The following is a 22,900-nucleotide window of genomic DNA, read 5'->3' on the forward strand; positions in this document are numbered from 1 at the left end:
TTCCACAAAAATATTATGCAACACAACTATTGATATTGATCAAAATTGATAATAATAAGAAATGTTTCACCACATCAGCATATTAGAATGATGTCTGAAGGATCATGTGACACTGAAGACTGGAGTAATGATGCTGGCAATTCAGTTTTGCCATCACAGGAACAAATTATATTTTAAAATAGAAAACTTTTTTTACACTTTTACTGTATCAAATAAATGCAGCCTTCAAAGCTATAAGAGACTTCTTTCAAAAACATTTTTAACAAATCTTACCAACCCCAAACTTACCAACCCCTAAACAGTAGTGTTTATATAATAGTTTCTATTAATCTGTTATTTTAATAAAATTAACCCCATTGGGAAACTTTTTCTTTTGACTTTTTTGTGCTTTATCAACAAGCAGTAACACTAATGAGAGACTTTCCCCTTCATAATACAAAAGTGCTCACAGATGACGCATTTGAGACCCATGTTATTGCCCAGATGTACACGGTGATGTGATCGAATGCCCAGAGAAATCCACACTGTGTGCATGTTAGTCCAATAGCATCACTGCTGCCTTTTTACACTCCCAGGAAATAAAAAACTTGTGCTGCTGTGCCAGTAATGCCAGCACAGACACTGACACCACATACTCACAATGTGCTGACGGCAGGGGGCTCGAGGATGGTTGGGCAGGGGAAGGGGAGGGGTGTGATGGGGCAGATACTGGGGCAGTAAGGGGTCTGCTGGCTGCTGATGCCTCACTGTCTGTCTGGGGGGCTGTAGGTCTGCGCACACTGCTCACTAGATCAGTCAAACGTGACACTGGAGTTTGGCGATGCATAATTGCCAAAGGCAAATGACAGAAAAAGAACATGCATAAACAGCTAGTTGCTAGAAAACATGATGAATTAAATATACATTGAGTGACATGTTTGTAATGAAGATGGACTCAGCAACTTCCTTTGTACAACCTGTCTACATACTAGTCCATCAGGGACTTACTCTGTGTGGGAATGTTGGGGGTCTGGGGAGTTGAGGGGGCAGAAACTGGAGTGATAGTGCTTCCCCCCTCACCATCAGACGTGGGCACAGAGCCCCGACGAACCACACCCAGTAGATCAGTGAACTTAGTGGCAGCTGTGGGCCCAGACAGGGCAGGACAGAAATAACAGAGTGGAGATGAGCTTAGAAGAGGAGCGTAAAGGCGGGTACAGACTGTGCGATTTTGGCCACGATTTGGTCGTCTGAGACAAATTTTGAGAATCCTAAGAGATTCCTATAATCCTAGGCTAAAATCTGTAGTCTTTGATCGCTAGTTTGACATGTTCACCAACAGCCGATTAATGACCGTTGCGATCAAATTTGACCTCCGAAGAAATTCTGGCAGTGTCAGAAGATTTGGCGCACAGTCCTGCAGTGTGACTTCTCCTACGACAAACGTCAAATTGTCTTCGTTTTTCAAGACAAGCCTTGATCAAAATTAACGCTAGAGATTTCTTTGTTAGCCACCATTTTAGTCCCGCATGTAATGCAGCTCACAGTCACTGAACGTGTATGGGTTGATGATGTGAAACTCCGGACAAGTTTTCATACGTGTGTCCGTTTTTAACGCTTCTTGACTGTCGTACAGACTGACATAAATGACAGCTGAGATCCCACAGTGTGACATAAAGATCACGTTCGTACAGTCTGACAAGCAACAATCGTAAAGGACTATTATAAATCGCACAGTGTGCACTCGGCTTGAGAGAAATAGGAGTCCTTTGTGTAGTGGCATTGAAGGAACTTTTCACCCAAAATTAAAATCTATTTCATCATTTACATACCCTTATGTCATTTCAAACATTCAATTATTTTTGAGTATGATATCAGTGCTGAAGTAGAGGCAAGAATTTCAGTGATTAATGACTTAAATGTTAGTCTTTCCCTCACACACATCTACCACATAGCTTCATAAAACTTGAAACATAAATGATTATATGGACTGCTTTATATGATACTTTTATTGCGCTTTTTAAAATCTTTTTGGAGCAAGGATGCATTAAATTGATCAAAAGAGACAGTAAAGATGTTTATCATGTTACAAAAGATTTCTATATCAAATAAACTCTTTTGTATTGTCTATTCATCATTGAATCCTAATAAAGTATAAATGTTTTCCACAAAAACAATAAGCAAAACAACTGTTTTCAATATAATAATGTTAATATTAATAATAAGAAATGTCTCTTGAGCATTAAATTAGCATATTAGATTGTATATCTGTATCTCTATATTAATAATATATAATTTTTTGTGTTTTACAGAATAAAGAAAGTTTGGAACAACACAAGGGTGAGGTAAGTAAATGATGACAGAATTTTCTTTCTTTTCTTTCTTTCTTTTTTTTTTTGTTTGTTGAACTATCCCTTTAAATAAATCCAGAGAAACCACTTGAAACTTGTTAAACAATCAGGACACAGAAAACGGCAAGATTAGATTTGATTAAAAACAATGAAGTATCAAGTTTACCAATGAGAACAAAGTTATAGTCACCCATTAGTACCAGTGAGAATTATGACCATAATGTTCTTTTTAATGGCATTCATTTACTTATTTATACATTTAAGTGCTGATGTGTATCAGACACGTGCACAAGGAAATGACTGGAAAGTGGGTGATGTCACTGCAGTCAGAGGGCACTTACTGAAGACAGCGGGGGAGGGGCCTGGAGGTGTGTGGGCGGAGTCAGGCTGGGTGCTGGGGTTTGACTGAACTGAACTGTTATCTACAGCTTTTCCTGTGACACGCCCCCCCAACAACGCACAGAGATACGTGAGAGACAGAAAGCATGGGTCAAATTGATATCAATAAGGTTTTTGTAGCCATTCCCAAATCAATTGCCAGAGGTGCCAGATGCCTTGAGAGATAGAGTAATAATCAATTTAAAAATTATGTAAAAAAAAAAATAACAACGGCATTAATGAGCATCCTCTCATGGTACGCACAGTGCGTAAGCCATACGGCTGCAGGCGCCACTGGCTTCATGTCAAGTGTTACTTCAGTGTACAAGACAGACAAATGAAATGCAATGCAAAAGTTTGTTTCTGAGACACTCAAGAAACAAAAACTATTTCTTAAGTTCTAACTACTATTTTCTGCAGTACATGAAAATGCTTGTATTACTATGAATAGAAAATAAACGAAACAAAGACTGAGCAAAAGATGACAACCCAAACTTAATCAAACAGTACACTGAATTATAATGAAACAGAATACAATAAAACACAACAAAATTGTACAAAATATAATCAATATACTGCATGATTAAAGTAAACAGCATGAGGACCATAAAAAGAATGCTACCAGGTTGCAGATATCAAGATGTTGCTTCAAAACACATATTCAAAGTTTGAAAATACTTATTTACAGTCATTATAAACGGATTCTATTCAAACAACTGCTATTCGAACAGATAATCTTTACAGTCAAGCTAGCATGGATGTTATAAAGCTAACCTCTCACAGCTGCGCTATAATTTATCACTCAACTATTGCAGCCAGATATTTCACAACAGTACCTAGAAGTAACACACACACACACCCTTCTCACCGTCTCTTTTGTGTGATCTCGAAAACAAGACATCACGCTCCTGTCATGCACGCTGTCTGCCCAGAAATTTGGCGGCAAGTTTTCTCCTCATACGCACACTCGCACACATGCTCTGAAATAGCCAGGGTCTCTGTTTCCCACTGTGGCTAATTATAGCACAAGGTGCCCTTGCCTTGTTCTAGGGCAGAGAGAGCTGACATAGACGCTGAAAGTAGGAGTGACACCAACCCAGAAGTGAGCACTGAAAGAGCTCAGCCTAAAACTTTTCACTAAATTTCTCAGTTTAACATTAATGGACCATGAAGTTAATCTAAAATGTTTAGACTTTTGTTCATTCTCTACATGCACTACCATTTAAAAGTTTGTGGTCAGTAAGATTTTGATGTTTTTGAGAGAAGTCTCTTATGCTCACCAAGGCTGCATTATTTGATCAAAAATACAGTAAAAGTAGCAATATTGTAAAATAGTATTACAATTTAAAATAACTGTTTTCTATTTTAATATATTTTAAAATATATTTTATTCCTGTGATGGCAAAGCTTAATTTTTTAACATTCATTACTTCAGTCTTCAGTAGCTGTGTTTCCATCCATCTATTTTTATGCAGGATATCACATAAAACAAACACTGGATGAAAACACCAAGATGTCAAATTCTAAAAATGTGCGTAAAAACAAAAAACTTGCAATATGCACTCAATTGAGGCGGATACATTTTTTATCCAATAAGACATGCGCATAAACTATGATGGAAACGCATTTACCGAATAAATCCCTCGATGCACAACAAAAAAACTCACGTGACTTTGCATCAACAGTGGACATGACTGGATAACTGGACTAACCAGCAGATCAGTTTCATTGCACGGCATCTCAAATGTTGGTTTAGTTATTCTGAAATGCCAATTACAGATATTTTGCGCCTATTTCCCAGGAAGTGATGATTTTGTTCTCTTGAACACATGGGATGGAAACGCTGCTTTATTTGCAAATGTTTTATGTGATATTCCAAATTTGCAACTTTGGATGGATGGAAATACAGCTAGTGTCACATGATCCTTCAGAAATTATTCTAATATGCCGATTTGCTTCTCAAGAAACATTTCTTACTATCAATGTGGTAATATTTTTGTGGAAACTAATTCAGAGGTTTTTAAAGAATAGAATGTTCAAAAGATTTGAAATATATATATTTTTGTTACATTGTAAATGTCTTTACTGTCACTTTAGATCATTTTAATGAATCCTTGCTGAATAAAAGTATTAATTTCTTTCAAAAAAATCTTACTGACCCCAAACTTTTGTATGGTAGTGTAAATCTGATTTGTTTCTCAAATCTGATCTTTAGGACTGACTATTTGCACTGTAATTATGCAAAATCTGATTTTGAGTTTGTTCAGACGGTGTAGTCAATATCCCTATCTACACTGGTTGCCATTGCAATGACTTAAAGGGATAGTTCAACCAAAAATTCTGTAACTATTTACTCACCCAAACTGTCTTTTCAAACTATGACTTGTATGGACAAAAACAGTTAAAACATTCTTCAAAATCTTTGTGTGTGTTTTTTTTATTTTTTTATTTTTTTTGCAGAAGAAAGTCAGTCATACAGTTCTGACACAACATGAAGGTGAGTAACTAATTGCAGAATTTTTGGGTGAACTATGCCTTTCGAATCAGCACAATGTGAAAAGACATAAGAAAGCAGATGTCATTAGTGGCAAAGATGGCAGCCTAAATGTACTGAACAAAAATCAGATTTTAAACTACGAATTATGATTTTTGCTGTTCAAACTACAAACATCTAATCCAATTTTTGCTGCCTTTCTGAATAAAACCATCAAACTCTTTGCTGAAGAGTTGCGGTGTGTGTTGCTCCATACAAATGTTGATTGTTGGGTCTTACCTTTCATTTCCTCGTCCTCCACTGTGGCATTACTGCTGTCCGACGACTCCTGTGATATTCAGACACAGAGCACAGATCAGTTTGGCAATATATTAGCATTTTTCTGAAAGAACTAGTGCCAACGTCCTCACTCTCATTACCACACACATTACCACACACACACCATAAATGAACATGTAAACTGCAGTACTCAGGGGAATCACACGCACAATTAACCAATCAATGATGCATGTCAATGTCAGCACGACTGTTAGAAAAGCCTTGTTATATTTGTTATAATCCTACTCACGTACAGGAATATTAAACACAGGCCACACCTCCACTGGGAATAAACGTTATGAACTCAATACTCTTTCCTAATTTCATAACATCCTGTGCTGAAATCGGCGAGATGAGCTGCGCTAATAACAACAATACTGCAAACGCTTCCACGGTCAGCATGGGTATGAGGAAGAGACAGCAACATAAAACAACACATTCTTGGCCTCCAGCAGTCTTCTTTGCTGCATACTGAATGCACATTTATTCTGCATCATGTGAATTCATGTTCATTTTGTTAAATATGATTTGAACAAGAAGGCACTCGAGGTCATGCAGTCACAGCTGAAGGGTGCAACAACACCTTGCAACAGCAAGTATTTACACACTACTGTACATTCACTTGTACCTTATTGCTCAATTGAATACACTGACAGAATGATGTCTCAATAGGAAATGAGGAGTAGGAGGGCATGGTCACCCAAGAAACGGGACCATGCACCTGTCACAGCGTAACCGTGGCGATCACCAAGGACACTGGCTCCTGCTGTAAATAGGCCATCAGTATGTGGGGCGATATTATTAGGTGCTCCTGAAAAGACTTTTGTTCTCTCATTCTATCATCTACGCTGCACTACAGACCTTGTTACACCTTTACAAAGAAAGCGGCAAATGTGGAGAAGTGGACAGCTTCCCACGCACAGCTCAGATTAAGCCCAATTCAGAATTCACACAGAACAGCAGGCAACCACTGGCAGAATAACCCGGCCCAGATTTAGACTTTACTACTGCCACCTGTGAAAGTCAAAGTGTTGGTATGGGCTATGGGGGCATGTGACATCACTGTTTTCAGTGCTATTTGCTTCTACATCAACTTGCCTCTGAAAAATCTTTCTGCAAATAACAGTACATACATTTAATATAACCTCAGCATAATATTTCAAAATACTGGCACAAATCTTTAACATTTACATTGTATTGAGTGATAGTTAAATTGTAGCACGGCAGCTAATTATTTAAATAAATTCATTGTTATTTGTTTCAGTACAAACATGCCTCTTTATATTTTATTTTATGTAAGAGATGCTTACAAAAAAAATGAATAATGTACTGTATCCAGCAGGCACAATTCGTAATGAATTCACAGACACTCACTTTAAAATAAATATATATATATATATATATATATATATATATATATATATATATATATATATATAATTATTATTATTTTTCCATGGATGCATTTATAATGTTACAAAAAATATATTTCAAATAAACATTTAAATTGATTCCATTTAATTTCTATACCACATTTTATTTTTTAAAAATGAATTTCTCTACCAATAACGGTACAAAACGCATTTAAAAAATAATGACTTTTTGACAAAAAAAAAAAAAAAATTTTAATGCTAAGGGGGCTTGTTTCGCAAATTGTACTTTCAATGTCCACCACAAGAGGTCTCTACGTCACACAATCTGAAGCATAGAGACCTGAGACAGCAGGTTTAATATTCTTATCATGACACAGATTTCCAACTGTTGCTCTTCAGCCTCATACTGCAAACATCTGATGTGTCAAGAGTCATTTCCCATCATCACGATCATTAATAAAAATCACTGTTAAACAGACAGCCCATTTATTTCAAAACAACCGCAGTAGCACACACAGAAAGGAGCATCACACAAACAAATCTACAGTTCACATGACATGCGTTTCATTAGAAGAACACGCATACACATTTGCATGTTATGTTTAGTTAAAATTTGCTAGTAATACGTTATTGAAACAATTTCATAGAGTACAAGCGCAAGTACACATTAAACTTCAAAAGGGTCACGCATGCAGCCAACAGGCACACACGCTCGGATGATGTCATAGTCTGTAGACACATTAGCAGAAATGCATTGTGGGGATGCAGATCAAACACAGGACGGATGGTGGGAAGGAAAGATGGTGGTGGTGGGGTACCTTAATCCCATCCACTGCATTATGGATGACAGTGGTCTGTGCCTCCTACAGAGTGACAGGGGAGGAGGGGGTAGAAAAACATGAGGAGAAAAAAGAACAAGAGAGAGAGAGAGACCGTGTGTGGGAGGATGGGTGTTTGTGATTGCCAACCCAGTAAAAATGAACAAACAAAACATGCACGAAAACCACCAGAGGTTCAACAACAGAGAGCTTCTGTCTTCATAAAACAAATTACTGCACATGTTAAGTTATAATATTTCAGAACCACCAACTACGAAGTCACAAAATTAGCAATGCATCGCTTTCTCACTGAAAGTGAAACAGCGTGATTTTGACAGAACTGCTGCGGATGCTATCAGAGCTTCTAAAAACATGTTTATTTTATGTTGTCTCCTTAGCGTACGTGTCAACCCCGGAAACCTGCTAGCTACACGCACATCAAACCGCATAAATCTGTAATGCCAAATTCTCTCTTGCAGGAAGTAACATTCCCTCACTGTCCAATCAGCAGCCTGCGGTCCCCATCATTATGAGGTATTCATTGCCATGACAACCGTTGCCCCGTGCAACAGGCAGAAGTTGCATGCTAAGGTTACTATGAACACAGAATCTATAAGAAGCTGCAAATGCTAACAAACAAACATTTTTATTTTAATTCACTAAGAAAACTGTTAATTAATATGCACATAGCTATATATATTGCCTTACAACATATATGAAGTTGCAATGGTGTCTCTGATTTAGACTTTAGCAGCAAAAACGGTGTTAGCGTTGGTACTGTCCAATATCTTGATATCTTCAATATCAATAGTTTATTATTTATTATTAAAATTATTAAATGTTAATTTTTCAAAATATTAAAAAAATATAAAATAGATTTTGATGAATATTGCTGTATATTACTATGCATTGTTATACTGAAACAAATGAAAGATTAAATATTAGGGGTGGGACGGTTCAGATTTCTCACGGTTCGGTTTGTATCACGGTTTTAGTGTCACGGTTTCGGTACAGTTCGGTATGTGCTATGTTCAGTAAAAAAAAAAAAAAACAATGCTTTAAAGGTTTTTCAGGTATCTAACAGCTTTCAGGTACATAAATTGAATAAAGTAATCAAATATAAAATAACACTGTATATAAACTTCTTTAAATAGTTAAATAAAGTTGAAACATTATTGAAGTTACAAAAGCTATTCAGTCAAGAGTGATTTCTTTGTGCTTTGTCGTTCGATTAACATTAAAACACATAGAGCGGGAATATTAGACTGCTGTCCCTTTAAGGCATAATTCAAAGATCCAGTACACTGATACTGGTACACATGCGTTGTCTGTGTCGTTTTCTCCTAAGACATAACCTGTTTGTTATGATACTCGTTAAGATGGGCATGTTGACATAATTTTTGTGTGAATTTGTTGAACTTTTTTACAGCGAACCGTCCCACCCCTATTAAATATAATTCTTCACTCAGTGAAAAATTGTGTCTAAAATATATAATTTTTAAAATAAAATAATACAACTAATAATAAAAATAATAATAATTATAATTAATACTACAACTAATAACAATAATAACAATATTATTATTATTATTATGATTAATAATTATCTTTTTTAGTTCTTATATTTAACATTTCAAATGTCCTTGGCTGCTTCGTTAAAATAATGGCTAAAAAATACAAATATCACCTAGGCCTGCATAACTGTACAGTTAATAGTAAAGCTGGAGGGGAAGCCATGAAACAAAGCACTAAGGCTAAAGTCTTTACAGACCATAAACACCTCCTCACTTCACTTCAAGGTTGAGTAACTATATCTGCACCATAAAACATGACACACACACACACACAATCACACACACACAGGCAGCATTAAAGGGCAGCTATGAGGGATCTTAAAATATTTTGATGTATTGGGCCACGTGTTGCAATAGCTGTATATGTTGGAACGCATGTCATGTCTCCATTAGAAGCTTCCTTCTCCAATGCTCAGGGTTCACGCTAAAACCTATTTACTGAGCTTTTACAAACCACAAAAATCTACAAAATTCTCCTCAGAACATAGACTATCTATCTATTTCACTTAAGCATGTCATTAAACATTAAATAATCACATCACCCATTTACCCACAACCCTCGCATAATGACATACTGTTTTATTAAGTTTCCTGCCAGCTCCACGCAATAAACAGCCTTCATCATCCACAGATCAAAGCAGACACTGAAAGGCAAAGTGGCATTATGTAATCAAATAAACAACCCCATAAATGCGTGCTTAGAGAGTATAGTAATATATCAGAGTGACAGAGCACAACTGGATAAACAGAGCTTAACTGGGTCCATGGACAGATACATAAAACATACAGGACTGAATCTACAAAAATGACACTTAATTGCTGGGTCACTTCAAAACTTGCCTCTTGATCTCAAAGCACATTCAATCCATTTTACCTAGAAACAATCTGCTATGGAATAGTGCGCTGCCTTTAAGTGGTCATGAACTGCATTTTTTTATAACATTCTCTAAGGTCCACTTATAATTTTATCAAGATTTTTACATTAAAAAATCCTAATTTATAAGTAATAAGCTATTTTCTATCCTGTTTTTGACCCGGTCCTCCAACGTGTCCTTTTGATAAGCGTGCTGCGTTCAACACTTAGAAGTCCCACTACTATGACTGGGTTTTGCATTTTAAAATACACTTTATTTGTGTAAACGGAATTATGAATGAATGTACCATCGTTTGTCACACTGTCCTTCTTATAGGCTATTCAGTTAATCCTTTTCGATAAGGAGAAAAATGTATACTGTATACATTGTCATTTGCAGTGCTGTGTTTTAAATAAAATGAAACATGTTGTAATGTCTTACTGATGACAAAACAGAAGATGTCGCTCACTGAAGCTTTTATTCAGGATTAAAACGAATGGCTTTGATCAAAACAATAACAAAAGTAGTGTTCTCTACATACTTTCTTCCGTATCCGGGAATCCCTTGCAAATCATCTTTTATTGTCTCTCTGAAAAGCCTGTGTCGAACTGTGTCGTTTAAAAATGAATCCACAGTAAAATAAGGCAAACAAACAGTGTCTTAGGGTGCGTTCACACTTGTAGTTCGGTTCGTTTGGTTCATTTGGTCCAGACCAAAAAAGAAAAAAAAACATTTAGTCCTGGTCCGATTAGCGTTCAGATTGGCAATTTTATCACCAAACTAAAAGATACCGAACCTAAAGGCATAGGGATACATTCACAACCTGATTGGTCGGATTTTATGACCTATTGCCTCTTTTGAGACGGAACTTAACGAACATCCAAAACAATGCCGTGTGCTGAGGTGAATGCACTCGTTGCATGTGGTGGTATTTTGGCCAGCTGGGAACTGAAGAGCTTATAAAATGTGTAAAACAGCAGCGGGAATCCCTCCGTCACACACACAAACGATCTGCTGGAGACGTGCGTCTGATGCCTGTGATGGGCAAACTTGCAACTATGACGAGAGAAAACCGATATGCATGAGGATTCTGTCCTTTCTAGTGTCTTCCTGTTTTTGGTTTGTTTACATGTCTTTGGTCCGTGTTGCATTCATATATCATTCGAACCGCACCAGAGTTCGTTTGGAAGTGGACTGAGACCCATCTTTTCAGCGGTCTCGGTCCGCTTGTTTGGTGCGCACCAGGGTTCGGATGGCAGCGTTCACACATGCTCAAATGAACCACACTAACAGAGCAATTGCACCAGGGTTCGTTTTAATCGAATCAAACATGCCAAGTGTGAACGCACCCTTACTGAAGCGATCTGACTGGAACTTCATTAAAATGAAGCTCATCCCGCTTTCTTAATGTTAGGATCACAAAGATGGCAATGCGCAAAGATTGTTTTTCCACAACTTGGCAGTTCTCTTGTAATCCTCATAGGTGTCTCTATGGTTTTGTTGCTGGAGTATTTACTACTACATGACATGCGCGAATTGGGGGGCGGGGCTAAAGAGGCAATGATGTAGAAGTAGGTGTTGATCTTTGTTGCACTATGATGTAATAATGTGACAAAATTCGAAACGAGTCATTTTCTGAGCTTGGTTTCAATAAAAGCTGTTTTTGGACTAACAAGGAAGTTTTGAGTTCTGAAACCTACAGGATATTTTTCTAGTACAATGAACTCTTATATATCGAAAGATCAAGGAAAATTTGATTTCTCAATTCATGACCCCTTTAAATAAAGTCATTGTTATTTTTTTCCGCGCAAAACATGCCTCCTTTCACTTTCACAATTAGCATTGCGTACAAACATGTTTTATAAGAGATATTTGCAAATAAAAATAATGATATAGTGTAATCAGCAGGCACAAGCCATTTAGAATGTTACAAAAACTTCTATTTCAAATAAATGCTGTTCTTCGAACTTTCTGAGATGCACATGCACACATGGGAACTGCACTGCTCAGGACTGTTAACTTTCAACTCAACTGATATCAACACTAGGCCCAGTGGGTTTAAGCGAGGAATACGATTAAGGATCTCAGTGAACCAAACAACTTCTCAGCACTGCAGCCAGGAAACAGTAAGAACAGTTTAAGGGCTCATTCTAAGAGCCCTAGAAGGAGCTTCTATCCTCAAAACAATCCAGATCCTAATTGTGATGCTGCAAAGAACCTAGACACTGCTCACTGACCACAGTGCAAATACAGAAATATAACACAAATATTATCACACTGTGACCTTTATCAGTGTAGTGACCCCAAAAATATGACATTTGGTCACAGAAACACTTGCAAGAATGTAATTGCATTAGATAACTAGTCATCAAACCAAATGCCATGAGTTTCAGAAAAAAAAATATATTTCACATAAAGACTTTTGTTATTTTTCAAATTGATATACTGCTCAAAATTAATGCATATGGACAACGTTCATCATTAATGTGAATGATGTTCATCATTCATGTCAGATTGTTTCTTATTTGAAATATGTTATTTAAATGTGACAGCAGTTTTTGAGAAAAAGCAGATAGGACTTTGTCCCAATTAACCTGAAAATCCTACAAAGACCAAATCCTATCATTATATATATATATATATATATATATATATATATATATATATATATATATAACACCAGTTCTTAACATTCCATTATAAACATTTAAATGATCATTTCTATATAAGATTACTCAAATCATATTCTATATTAGTGTTTATATTATCATTTATATCCATTTCATGTTATTACCACCTTAAAATTGAGCAGCCAGATGCAAAAAAAATAAAAATAAAAAAAAACCTGACAAAACATACAAAAGAGCTAAAATATATTCACAAAACAATGTACTAAAGAATGCAGGTACACTCACAGTCAAAGGGGAAAAAGGATGGAGTCGAAGAAAAGAAAAGGATTAGAGAAGTAAATACCAGTGCAGGAGAGGGGAGGTTTCCTTTGGGACTGGTGACTATGCTGTTTTTGGTGCTGTTTGTCTGGGGCTGTGCAGGGAAACACAACATACGTTCAGTTAAGAAAGGGTCAGATTAAGAAGGAATGAGGGAGAGATCAGCATGCACATTTACACAATCATACTGACACAAACACAAGAGGCATGGTCATTATCTGTTTTAAGGTAACTGATTGATGTAAAGCCAGCTGCATGTTTACGCGAAAACAGCATTATTCTTTGAGACACAATGTTCTCTAGCAGTGAGAGGGAAGGGAGGGTCATTATTAAAGTCCATAAAATGCTTTTCGCCAATTAGGTTTCCTAAACTAATCCATTATACCAATTAGCCACATTACATGAAGAGGCGGATTAGCTATGGGTGTTTATTTGTATTCTGGGTCCCTCAGGCCTCATGTCTATAGCCTGCAGTGGTTTTGAGGTCGTTAACGGTCCTCTTTCCCTCACACAGCTCAGGCACTCATGCGAGAAGTGCTGTTAGTACAGTATGTGCCTATGTGCGGGAGGTATGGTCAAGAGAGATGAATGAGCAGCAGCTCACAACTACTGGACCCTCACAAACATGAAATAAACCCACATACACAAGCACAAACACGTCATAAAGTGACTTTGGCACTATGGGCACACATACACATTCAAATACATACTGTTCCTGATTACTGGACCACTTGATGGCTAGCAGAATTCATTAACAATTCCCAAAAACTTATTGCAGTAGGTCATGGATCTCCATGGAAGTCCAACTTTATCCAAGTAAACGGGGATATCGTCGGGAGGGATAACCAGAAATGTTATCCTCTTATGGGACCCACTCATAAGAAAACAAAAACCTGAGCATCAAGAACATAAGCGTCAATCCTGCAAATAAATATAAGTTGGGGAAGCAAGCAGATACTGTATGAGGGTTTGCTGCAGTCAAACGCTTGGGATTTACACAAGTAGGATCATCAGACATAAGCAGGAACTAGGAAATCAGAGGGTGTTACTCTGCATGTTTATTCCACTGCCTACCTGTGTATGAACAGTAAGGCCTGTCCTAAACCTGCTTTGGAAAGCTCAAATACATCCAATTACCAATATGTTGAATGAGATATAAGAGATCCGTGATGTCCATGAGAGTTGGCCAAAATCATTCAAACCAAGTAAAGAACAGCAGGAAGGAGGAACAAAGTGTTGATCAGAAAATACTAAACAAGAAAGTGGGACACATTTACAGGGTTAAAGTGGTCTCACAAAGCCTGGCCTCTGACTAATCTGCAACAAGTCTTGTCCACTGTTTGTTCAGGCCAAGAACAGCCCACTTAAAAATTCTGAGACTGTCTGATTGACATGTAAAGCAACCAATCTCTGTTCAATTAGTTTTTATGTGCCATTTAGGGGCAGGTTTATCTGAAAAAGTTTATATAAAATAATCAAGACTAGATGTGTGCCTTAAGGCCCGATCACACCAAAGATGACAACTGTATCAACAACGATAAAGGCCCCAATATACTTTAAAGGGTCATTAATTACTCACTCTCAGGGCCGGTGGAAGTGCTGGGCAAACTGGGCAATTGCCCAGGGTGCCAGACCACTAGAGGGCACCTCATCATGAGGAGCACGATCGATAATGTCTTCGCTGGGAGTTTGATTGACAGGCAATCTAACCAATCATAACACCGAATACGCCATTATGTCCGACAAAGCAGTCAGGGGAGTTTAATAGATTAACGTCAGTGGACTTGAACTCGAAAAATGTTGTGTACTGACATCTTTCTGTGGTTGAAACAACATTCCTTCTGATGTTCATTCATGTTTATTTGATGGTATAAATTAACTAGTAGGAAGAGATGATCGGTTTAAGAGCCACTTGAACTGAGGCGCTACAGCGATCTGTCACGACACATTAAAGAGCCTCAAAACAGTATTTGTTGTTTAAATTTCTTTAAAAAATTGTTTAATATCAAAAGTAACCTGCACTGTCTTGTCTGTTGACGCGTTGTCAGTGTTCTCTTTGCTCCGCGATGTATTTTTCACTCTGTGGGAACATGATGTGTGGTGTGAGAGAGTCATGTCTTGTCGGACATAGCAACAGTAACTAAAGGGTGGCTCTTTGCGAATGGTCAAATTGAGCAAAAAATCAGTTGCAAATTGGATTACTCCAAGATAATTTAAGAATTTGCAGCAGCCAAAGCAAGAAAGTTCCTCTTTTAAATGGTGAGTCAACTGTATTAATTCATAACACCTGTCTTAAGTCAACAGTAGGGGTCAATATGATAAATTGGCATTTTTTTCTCTTAAAAATTTGAATGTAGGGCCAGCATTGCAGAGCTAGTGCAAACATATCCACATTGCTATGATCAAATGCTTTCTTAACTGCTGTTTGCATACTTCTTTTTAGCTCTAAGTGAAGAAAAAAAAATTGCTGTGAGAATATCAGAGCCTTAACTATATAGCTTTAATAATCTTTCGAAATCTATGAGAATAGCAAAGTCTATACCACAACTATAACGATAATGAAACAGAGGAACAATATCATTGGAATCACTATCAGAACTATTTTTTTTTTTTTTCCAGCTGATGAACAATGAAAACATTGGGAGCCAATCAGAATCCACCCAACATTAAAGAGCTCTAGCTTTTAAAGAAATAACTGCATCACACACTTACAATAAATGACATTATTGTCCATCGGTGTGTACACTAATATAGTTATCGTTATAGTTATTCTTTATGTGAACTGACCTCTTCCCTCAGAAACTGCTAAAGACAGACAGACCAGATAATATAAATCAGGTGCTCAGTGGATGAAGTGTGGGCGGTCTGTAAGGCTGAGACTAGGAACCAAGATTTGATGAACAGTAAAAAACAAGCTAAAAGAACTGTAAATAGAAACATAAATCTGAAAACTGAGTATGTTTTATACTGGCCATCATTGCATTATTTCCCACAGAAATGCAGGATCTGAAGTACGAATTTAGAGGAAAATGTTGCACATTAGCTGGTAGGTGGAGGTACAAGAAGAGGAAGAAAAAGGAAAATAGAAGGGTGTAAATGAAACAAGATTCTCACCATGTACTGAATGGTAGAGCTCGACTTCCGCTTCTACAGAGAGAATGAGAGGGAGAGAAGTGTGAAAAATGCAGGAAACTGTGAGACGTTATATAAAAAAGTAGCTGTTGGCCTGTTTGATAACTGTTTTCATCTGGGGTGAAGATAAAGGCATTGGAAGGAGATCTCCGATGCAGTCAAAGAAAATGATCTGAAGAATTATTTTGGGGTTTATGTGAAGGTTTGGGTTCAGAGCAAGACAATATGTAGACTTGAAGGTTCTTCTGTACAACAGGAAAATTGTAGGAAGAGGAACAAGGAAGGGGTGGGTCAAGTGAAGGAACGAGAAAAGTGGAAAAAGGAGAGAGAAACATGCTACTAGCAGAAGAATAGCTGAAGTGCACTTGAGGAATGATCAGTGTAAACAAAGTTAACTGATCCAGGGTCACTTGTTCGAGACATGACAATTACTCTTCTGAGATAATCTGGTCCTGAACCTGGAGCAGGGAAAACAACGTAGGAGCTACACAAAGTGGGAATGATGTGCAAGGACAGGCAGGGATGTTGAGAGAGGAAGCAAGCACAGTCTGTGCGGTTCAGTGATATTTTTTGTCCTAAAAAAAAGGGCAGCCAAGAACGAGTTATATTAAGCACAGAATGTTCTCAGAAGCACTTTGGTTGAAAACGCAGCAGTGCAACTTCCAGTCGCTGCAACTGCCGTATTTAAAAAAAAAAAAAAAAAAAAAAACGCCTCCAATTCTAAAGCAGAATTACATAACCAGCGTTACAGCAAAGATTTAGACACAAAGTAAGGAAGTCAGCTTCAGTTCATTTGAAAAATAGTGACAGAAACTAAATAAAGAGCAGCTCAGCATGATCATTGGAGACAGAGCATAAAGGTGAAGGAAGGAGAGATTAAAGTAATTATGAAAAGGACAGAAGAAATGTTTTAAAATGGCTGAAGGACATGGGGGAGCCTGTTGCTAGGCGATGAGAGGAGCGATGTGCTGCTATTTTCGTCTCAGAGTTTCCAGGGTTTCAGACTCACGGCTATTCTTGGAACCAGAGTCACATTCCCCGCTGAACTATTTCTCCACTCAAACACACACACATGTATATACATACACACGGAGACAGCAGGTGTGAGTCACAGAGGTGGGTTGTGAGGTAGAAACAGGTAAGAATGTGTGTGAGTGTGTGTCTACAAACACTCCTATAAGTGCTATGTGCAGTTCATCTCTGAAAATCCCATTTCATGAATCACATTACTCTGCCTCTTATGGAAGATTCCATAGATTCCTCAATGACATCACAGCCGTCGTCGTTATATCATTCTCCTAAACGTCTCCCACACGTCCACAGGCGCTGACGGAAATAAAACTTTCATTTCGTCTCATCTTTCAGTGGTATCGCTGGCTCCATGACTAAATAGAGCTTGTTACGGTGTTTGGTAACACCTTATTTTCCACACTCTTATGACTGCTAGAGAGCCCAGCAAATTCTCATTGTGAGGTTCATTGAATAATCTGCAAGTTATTTTTACATTTTTGCACAAATTTGTGGAATCCTGTGGGATGGATTGAAATATATGGAAGTGTGTTAAAGGTAGCTCTTATTGGTAGCTAAATAAATGTAAATTTCCAAGCTCTTATGACTGATAAAGAGCCTGGCAAATTCAGCGTAATACTCAACGCAAAAGCTCATTGCGTAATCCACATGCTATTTTTACATTTTCACACTAATGTGTGGAACCCTGCGGGATGGATTTAACTATGGGAAAATGTGTTAAAGGTAGCTAATATATTTACATCTTGCTTTTAAATCAGGGATAGGCATTTACTCATCCTCATGCAAGTCCAAACTTGTGTTTTGTTTTACTTTTTTTTTTATTTTTATAGAACAACAAAAGATGATGCTCTTTTGCTTACATTGAATGTGGATGGTGACCATTGGCTGTCAAAGATGAAAAGGATCAAAAATTATTTGGAGGCCATAAATGAGCTATATTACAAGTCTTCTGAAGATATATGACAGATTTGTATGAAGAACTGACAGACAAAGGCTTTGGAGGAGTAGTAATATAGTGTACAAGTCATATACTTGACAGTCATTGGTCACCGTCTGCTTTCATTACATGGAAAAGTGCAGTTTCAAGATAAGCTAATTTAAACTCTTAGGACCAGATTTACTAAACAGGGCAAATTAGCATCCAAAAAAGCAGAAAGTTCTGTGCGTGATCTACTGACGACGTGAAAATTAAAGAACACAGACGGAGCTGGATCATATCCATAATGACCAACGCATTCTACCAAGAGCAGTGCAAATTAGCGTTTTGTTTAAGACACATGTGTCTGAAATCCTCCCCTATACCCTTAAATAGGGCACTATTTGAGGGAACAGCCATTTTTAGTGGTGTCCGAAACCTTATTGGACATTATCAAGTGCGCTCATTCAATCCCACAATGCAACGCAATAATGAGTGTACAACTGATGTACACTCAATGGCTAGAGAATACCCATAATGCACTGTGAGAGTCGTGCGGTGAATGAATTCCTGCGTCTCGCCAGAAGATTGCCGCCTGCAGCTTAATCATCCATCCATCCATCCATTCATTCATTCATTTTACAAACCACACGTCCATGGCGTACAGCGTAATAAATTACAGGTATAAATTCATTTTAAATTGATTATTAAATTGTTTATCTAAGGTTTATACATAATTTCCATGACAAAATTCAAGATAAAATCTTTCATCTTACTACTGGAGCTGCCATTTTTCTAATTTTCAAATAATTATAAAACATCAAGCACAAACTATGCAAAAGCAGCAGCCCTTCTGGTTCACTCAGTGTCCGAATTCACTTTCAGTCACTCCTTCAAGTGTACCGTATTAGTGAACCAACGTAGGGAATAGCGAATGAGGGTATAGGGGGTGATTTCGGATTTTTTGGGCGGTAAATAATGCCACAAATACCAGTAAATTGAATAGCGCAAACCTAAGTAAATCACTTTCCATGATTCATTTAAATACTCTCCTCCGATAAATTTTGCGAATGAAAGGGAAACTCCTACAAATGCATATGCAATAAGGTCAGCCACAAAAATAACTTTGTCCATGCCTTTTCAGCGCTATTTCTTCAATGCGTGTTTTTAGTAAATCCTAACAGTAGTTTTTTTTAACACCAAAAGAGGGTTTGTGTTGGCGCAAGGTCTTAGTAAATCTGGCCCTTAGTGTTAAACTCTTAGTATTTGAATCTATCAGTAAGGTGAAATCAGTTTTGAAGAGAGAGGCTGACTAGACTTAATTTGAACGATATTTAAATATAGTTTAGTGAGGTGATTTTAGGTGTCAGTGGTCACACTTTCAGATATTCTTGTTCTAACACACACACACACACACACACTTCAAACATAATATAAACTGACAACACTTATGTATGAAAACAACACAATCATGCAATAGAGAACACACTCTAAACACACACAGCAAGCACTGATAGAATTGCCAGTAAAATAGCAGGGCGGAAAGACTGAGTAGTGAAAATAGAGAAGGTACTAAGAAACCATATGGTCATGTCTGGGTCATAGTGGTCAGAAGTTCAACAGATCTTACCTTAACGTCTGCTTTTTTGTTCAACAAGCTCTTGGCTGCTACAATGGGAGGAAATAAGAGAGAGAAGTTAAATCAGCCACATTATATTACATATTACAAAATGTCAATTAACCCGCCAGACAAGCAATTTACCCAGGGCAATGTTCCTAAAAATCAAACAACACTGCAGGTATTAATCATACTAATAATCTTGTACAGCATAACTAGGCCCAGATGGAATCTGCAGACTTATTTTTGGTTCTGCACTCATTTTGGGAGAAGAATTGTATGGAATGGTTTTAAACATGGTAAAATGTGTTAAAGATGGCTGAGAGCACTAAGCCACTACTGGTAACTAAATACATAAATCAGCCAAAACATTTAATAAACAAGTTCAAAAGAGCCTGGGGATTTTCAAAAGTTTATGAATGACAGGCATTCAAATTTTGCAGAAATCTCAAGAACTTTCTGTAACATTCTGTGTTGGCCTACTCAGAATTCAGACTGATACAGCCAGATTTCTACCACTTTATAATAAATTTCATTAATGAGTCATTAACAATATATTATATAATTCTTACTAGATCAGCATTCATAGTAGATTTAAATATGAATATACACTACTGTTCAAAAATCTTTCAGTATGATTTTTTTTTAAAGAAATTAATACTTTTACTCAACAAGGCATTTACAATGTTACAAAAGATTTCTATTTCAAATAAATGCTGCTCTTTTGAACTTTCTATTCACCAAAGAATTCTGAAAAAAAAGTATCACAAAATTTTGAGCAGTACAACCGTTTTAACATTGATAATAAATGTTACTTGATCACCAAATCAGCATATTAGAATGATTTCTGAAGGATCATGTGACACTGAAGACTGGAAAATTCAGCTTTGATCACAGGAATCAATTACAAAATAAATGCAGTCTTGGTGAGCATAAGAGACTTCTTTAAAAACATTTAAAAATCATACAGACCCCACTTTTGAACTGCAGCATATATGAAATTAAATGTAATTCAATGTTTCATTATACCTATTTGATTGTCCAAAAAGTAATGCTCTATTAAGTATTATATAAAATTAATAATGACTTTAAAACATTTATTATAAAGCGATGACCGTTTTGACTGAACAGTTCCCCATTGTCTAATTAATAAAAATTTATATCTGATTCCTTATCAGAGAAACAACTAAACATTTAAAATAAGGTTCAGCATTTAAAATGTAAGGTTCAGCCAGTTTCTAAAACAGATTAGTTGACCGAGAAACTTTTCAATCAAATTACACGAAAAATATATATGAAAAAAAAAATGTTCAGCGTTTTTACAACATCATGGAGAGCACAACGTATTAACAAAACAACGTATTAAAAACACTGTAAAAGCATCTGACACAATCACTGTCATTGTTGGTCTGGTACCATTTTATATTCTCTTGAGCAACTATGCATGCACCTTTGAAGCAGTTCATTCAAATAACTTTTTTATTTCTGCATTGAACCACAATAACACCATCACACCCACATCAAACTCATTTGGCATGTCTGTTTGCTCAAAGACCCTCACAGCCAAAGTTGGTTAGACTATTAATAAAGCACAGAAAAGATTTTAAGCTATATTTCTCAGGTTAAGCATAGAGATGGGCCTTTTTGATCTTTTTCTATGCTTAAGTACTCATACTGCAAAAATGATGCTAAAAAAACAAACAAAACAAAAACAAAAAAAAAACAATGCCTTTTTGGTACATTTGTGTATAGCTGTCACTGGATTTCAAATGAATCAGTGAAACGTCTTCAAATAGAAGTTCAATCAAATCGAGTTATGAAACAAATGTGTTTACATAATTGAATTCCTGTGCAGTCTGGTACTTGCACCCATCCCTACTACACATTTTGAAGGGTATCTTAACACTTCTCTAGATAGGATACTGTTCTAGATAGTGTTCGTCAGATCAGTTCAGCAAAAAGACTGTAAAAAGATACAACAGATACAGCTTCATCACCAATAAGACTGTTTAGTGGATGCCATGGGCTGACATTACGTATTAAAAATGAAATAGATACATAACAAAAGGTTGCACAACCAGAGTATTTCTGGTCATAATTCAAAGAACAGGGTCACTCAAGGTTGGAATTTGACATAGATCCACCTAGAACTGTATCTGGGCCACCAATCCATCCATCTGGTAGCCCAAAGAGATCAGTGAGAGGAAATGAGCATGCGTCCCTGTACAAAGAGCAGGAGTAGTGAAGTAACATCTAATACTCTAGAGTGAGTGGAACTCCTTACCTTGCCATTAACACAGAGAGCAAGAGAAAGAGAGGAAGAAAGAATGGAGAGAAAAAGAGAGAGCAGTGGAGAAGAGGTCAAAAAACCAGAGTCTCTTGTGTTGTTTCTATGAATGGTGGAGCTAAAAGACTGTCTATGGAGCTGTATATGGGGCCAAGAAAAAAAAGTATGTCAACTTATTTTCAGTACAGTCATCATTTTTCTCAGAGTTTATCTACTTTGCAGGGCCAGAGTCAGCTCAAACAAGGTTCAGCAAAAAAATAGCAGGCAAATACGATTGTGCCAGGCTGTTTTTGTATAAGCAGTTCCACTACTCTAAAATCTAGTCCTCAATTGTTCTCTATTGCTTTGAAAATAGTAACATTAAATATGAAAATATTTGGTCACACACTTTAGATTAGTGTCCAATTCTCACTATTAACTAACTATTAACTATGACTTTTGCCTCAATAAACTCCTAATTACTGCTTAATAATAGTTAGTAAGGTAGTTGTTAAGTTTAGGTATTGGGTAGGATTAAGGGATGTAGAATATGATCATACAAAATAAGGCATTAAAGGGTTAGTTCACCCAAAAATGAAAATAATGTCATTTATTACTCACCCTCATGCCGTTTTATACCCGTAAGACCTTCGTTCATCTTCGGAACACAAATTAAGATATTTTTGATGAAATCCAATGGCTCAGTGAGGCCTCTATTACCAGCAACAACTGATTCAAAACAAAAGATTTGTAAAGCTTCGAAGCAATGTTTTGAAATCGCCATCACTAGATATAGTTGAAAAGTCGTTATTTTGTTTTTTTGGCGCACAAAAAGTATTCTTGTCGCTTTAT

The 22,900-nt window shown here is 36.9% G+C and overlaps 1 protein-coding gene across 50 annotated transcripts in view; it reads right to left on the bottom strand.

The window, feature by feature from the left end:
• Window positions 1–22,900, bottom strand: part of camk2b1 (calcium/calmodulin-dependent protein kinase (CaM kinase) II beta 1) — a 71,462-nt gene that overhangs the window by 6,581 nt on the left and 41,981 nt on the right. For 4 of the 50 annotated variants that reach the window (XM_051895711.1, XM_051895701.1, XM_051895712.1 and 1 more), the window contains 8 exons: window positions 19,795–19,832; window positions 16,202–16,234; window positions 13,113–13,181; window positions 7,712–7,756; window positions 5,482–5,530; window positions 2,672–2,764; window positions 988–1,122; window positions 640–807 (listed from right to left, as the gene is read on the bottom strand). In XM_051895711.1, coding sequence (XP_051751671.1) covers window positions 640–807; window positions 988–1,122; window positions 2,672–2,764; window positions 5,482–5,530; window positions 7,712–7,756; window positions 13,113–13,181; window positions 16,202–16,234; window positions 19,795–19,832 — 630 coding nt within the window. The remainder of the gene's footprint in view (window positions 1–639; window positions 808–987; window positions 1,123–2,671; window positions 2,765–5,481; window positions 5,531–7,711; window positions 7,757–13,112; window positions 13,182–16,201; window positions 16,235–19,794; window positions 19,833–22,900) is intronic. The other 46 variants (XM_051895736.1, XM_051895742.1, XM_051895750.1 and 43 more) reach the window with 25 other exon arrangements.

Source organism: Ctenopharyngodon idella, chromosome 5 (assembly GCF_019924925.1).
Source record: "Ctenopharyngodon idella isolate HZGC_01 chromosome 5, HZGC01, whole genome shotgun sequence".
Taxonomy (NCBI): Eukaryota; Metazoa; Chordata; class Actinopteri; order Cypriniformes; family Xenocyprididae; genus Ctenopharyngodon; species Ctenopharyngodon idella.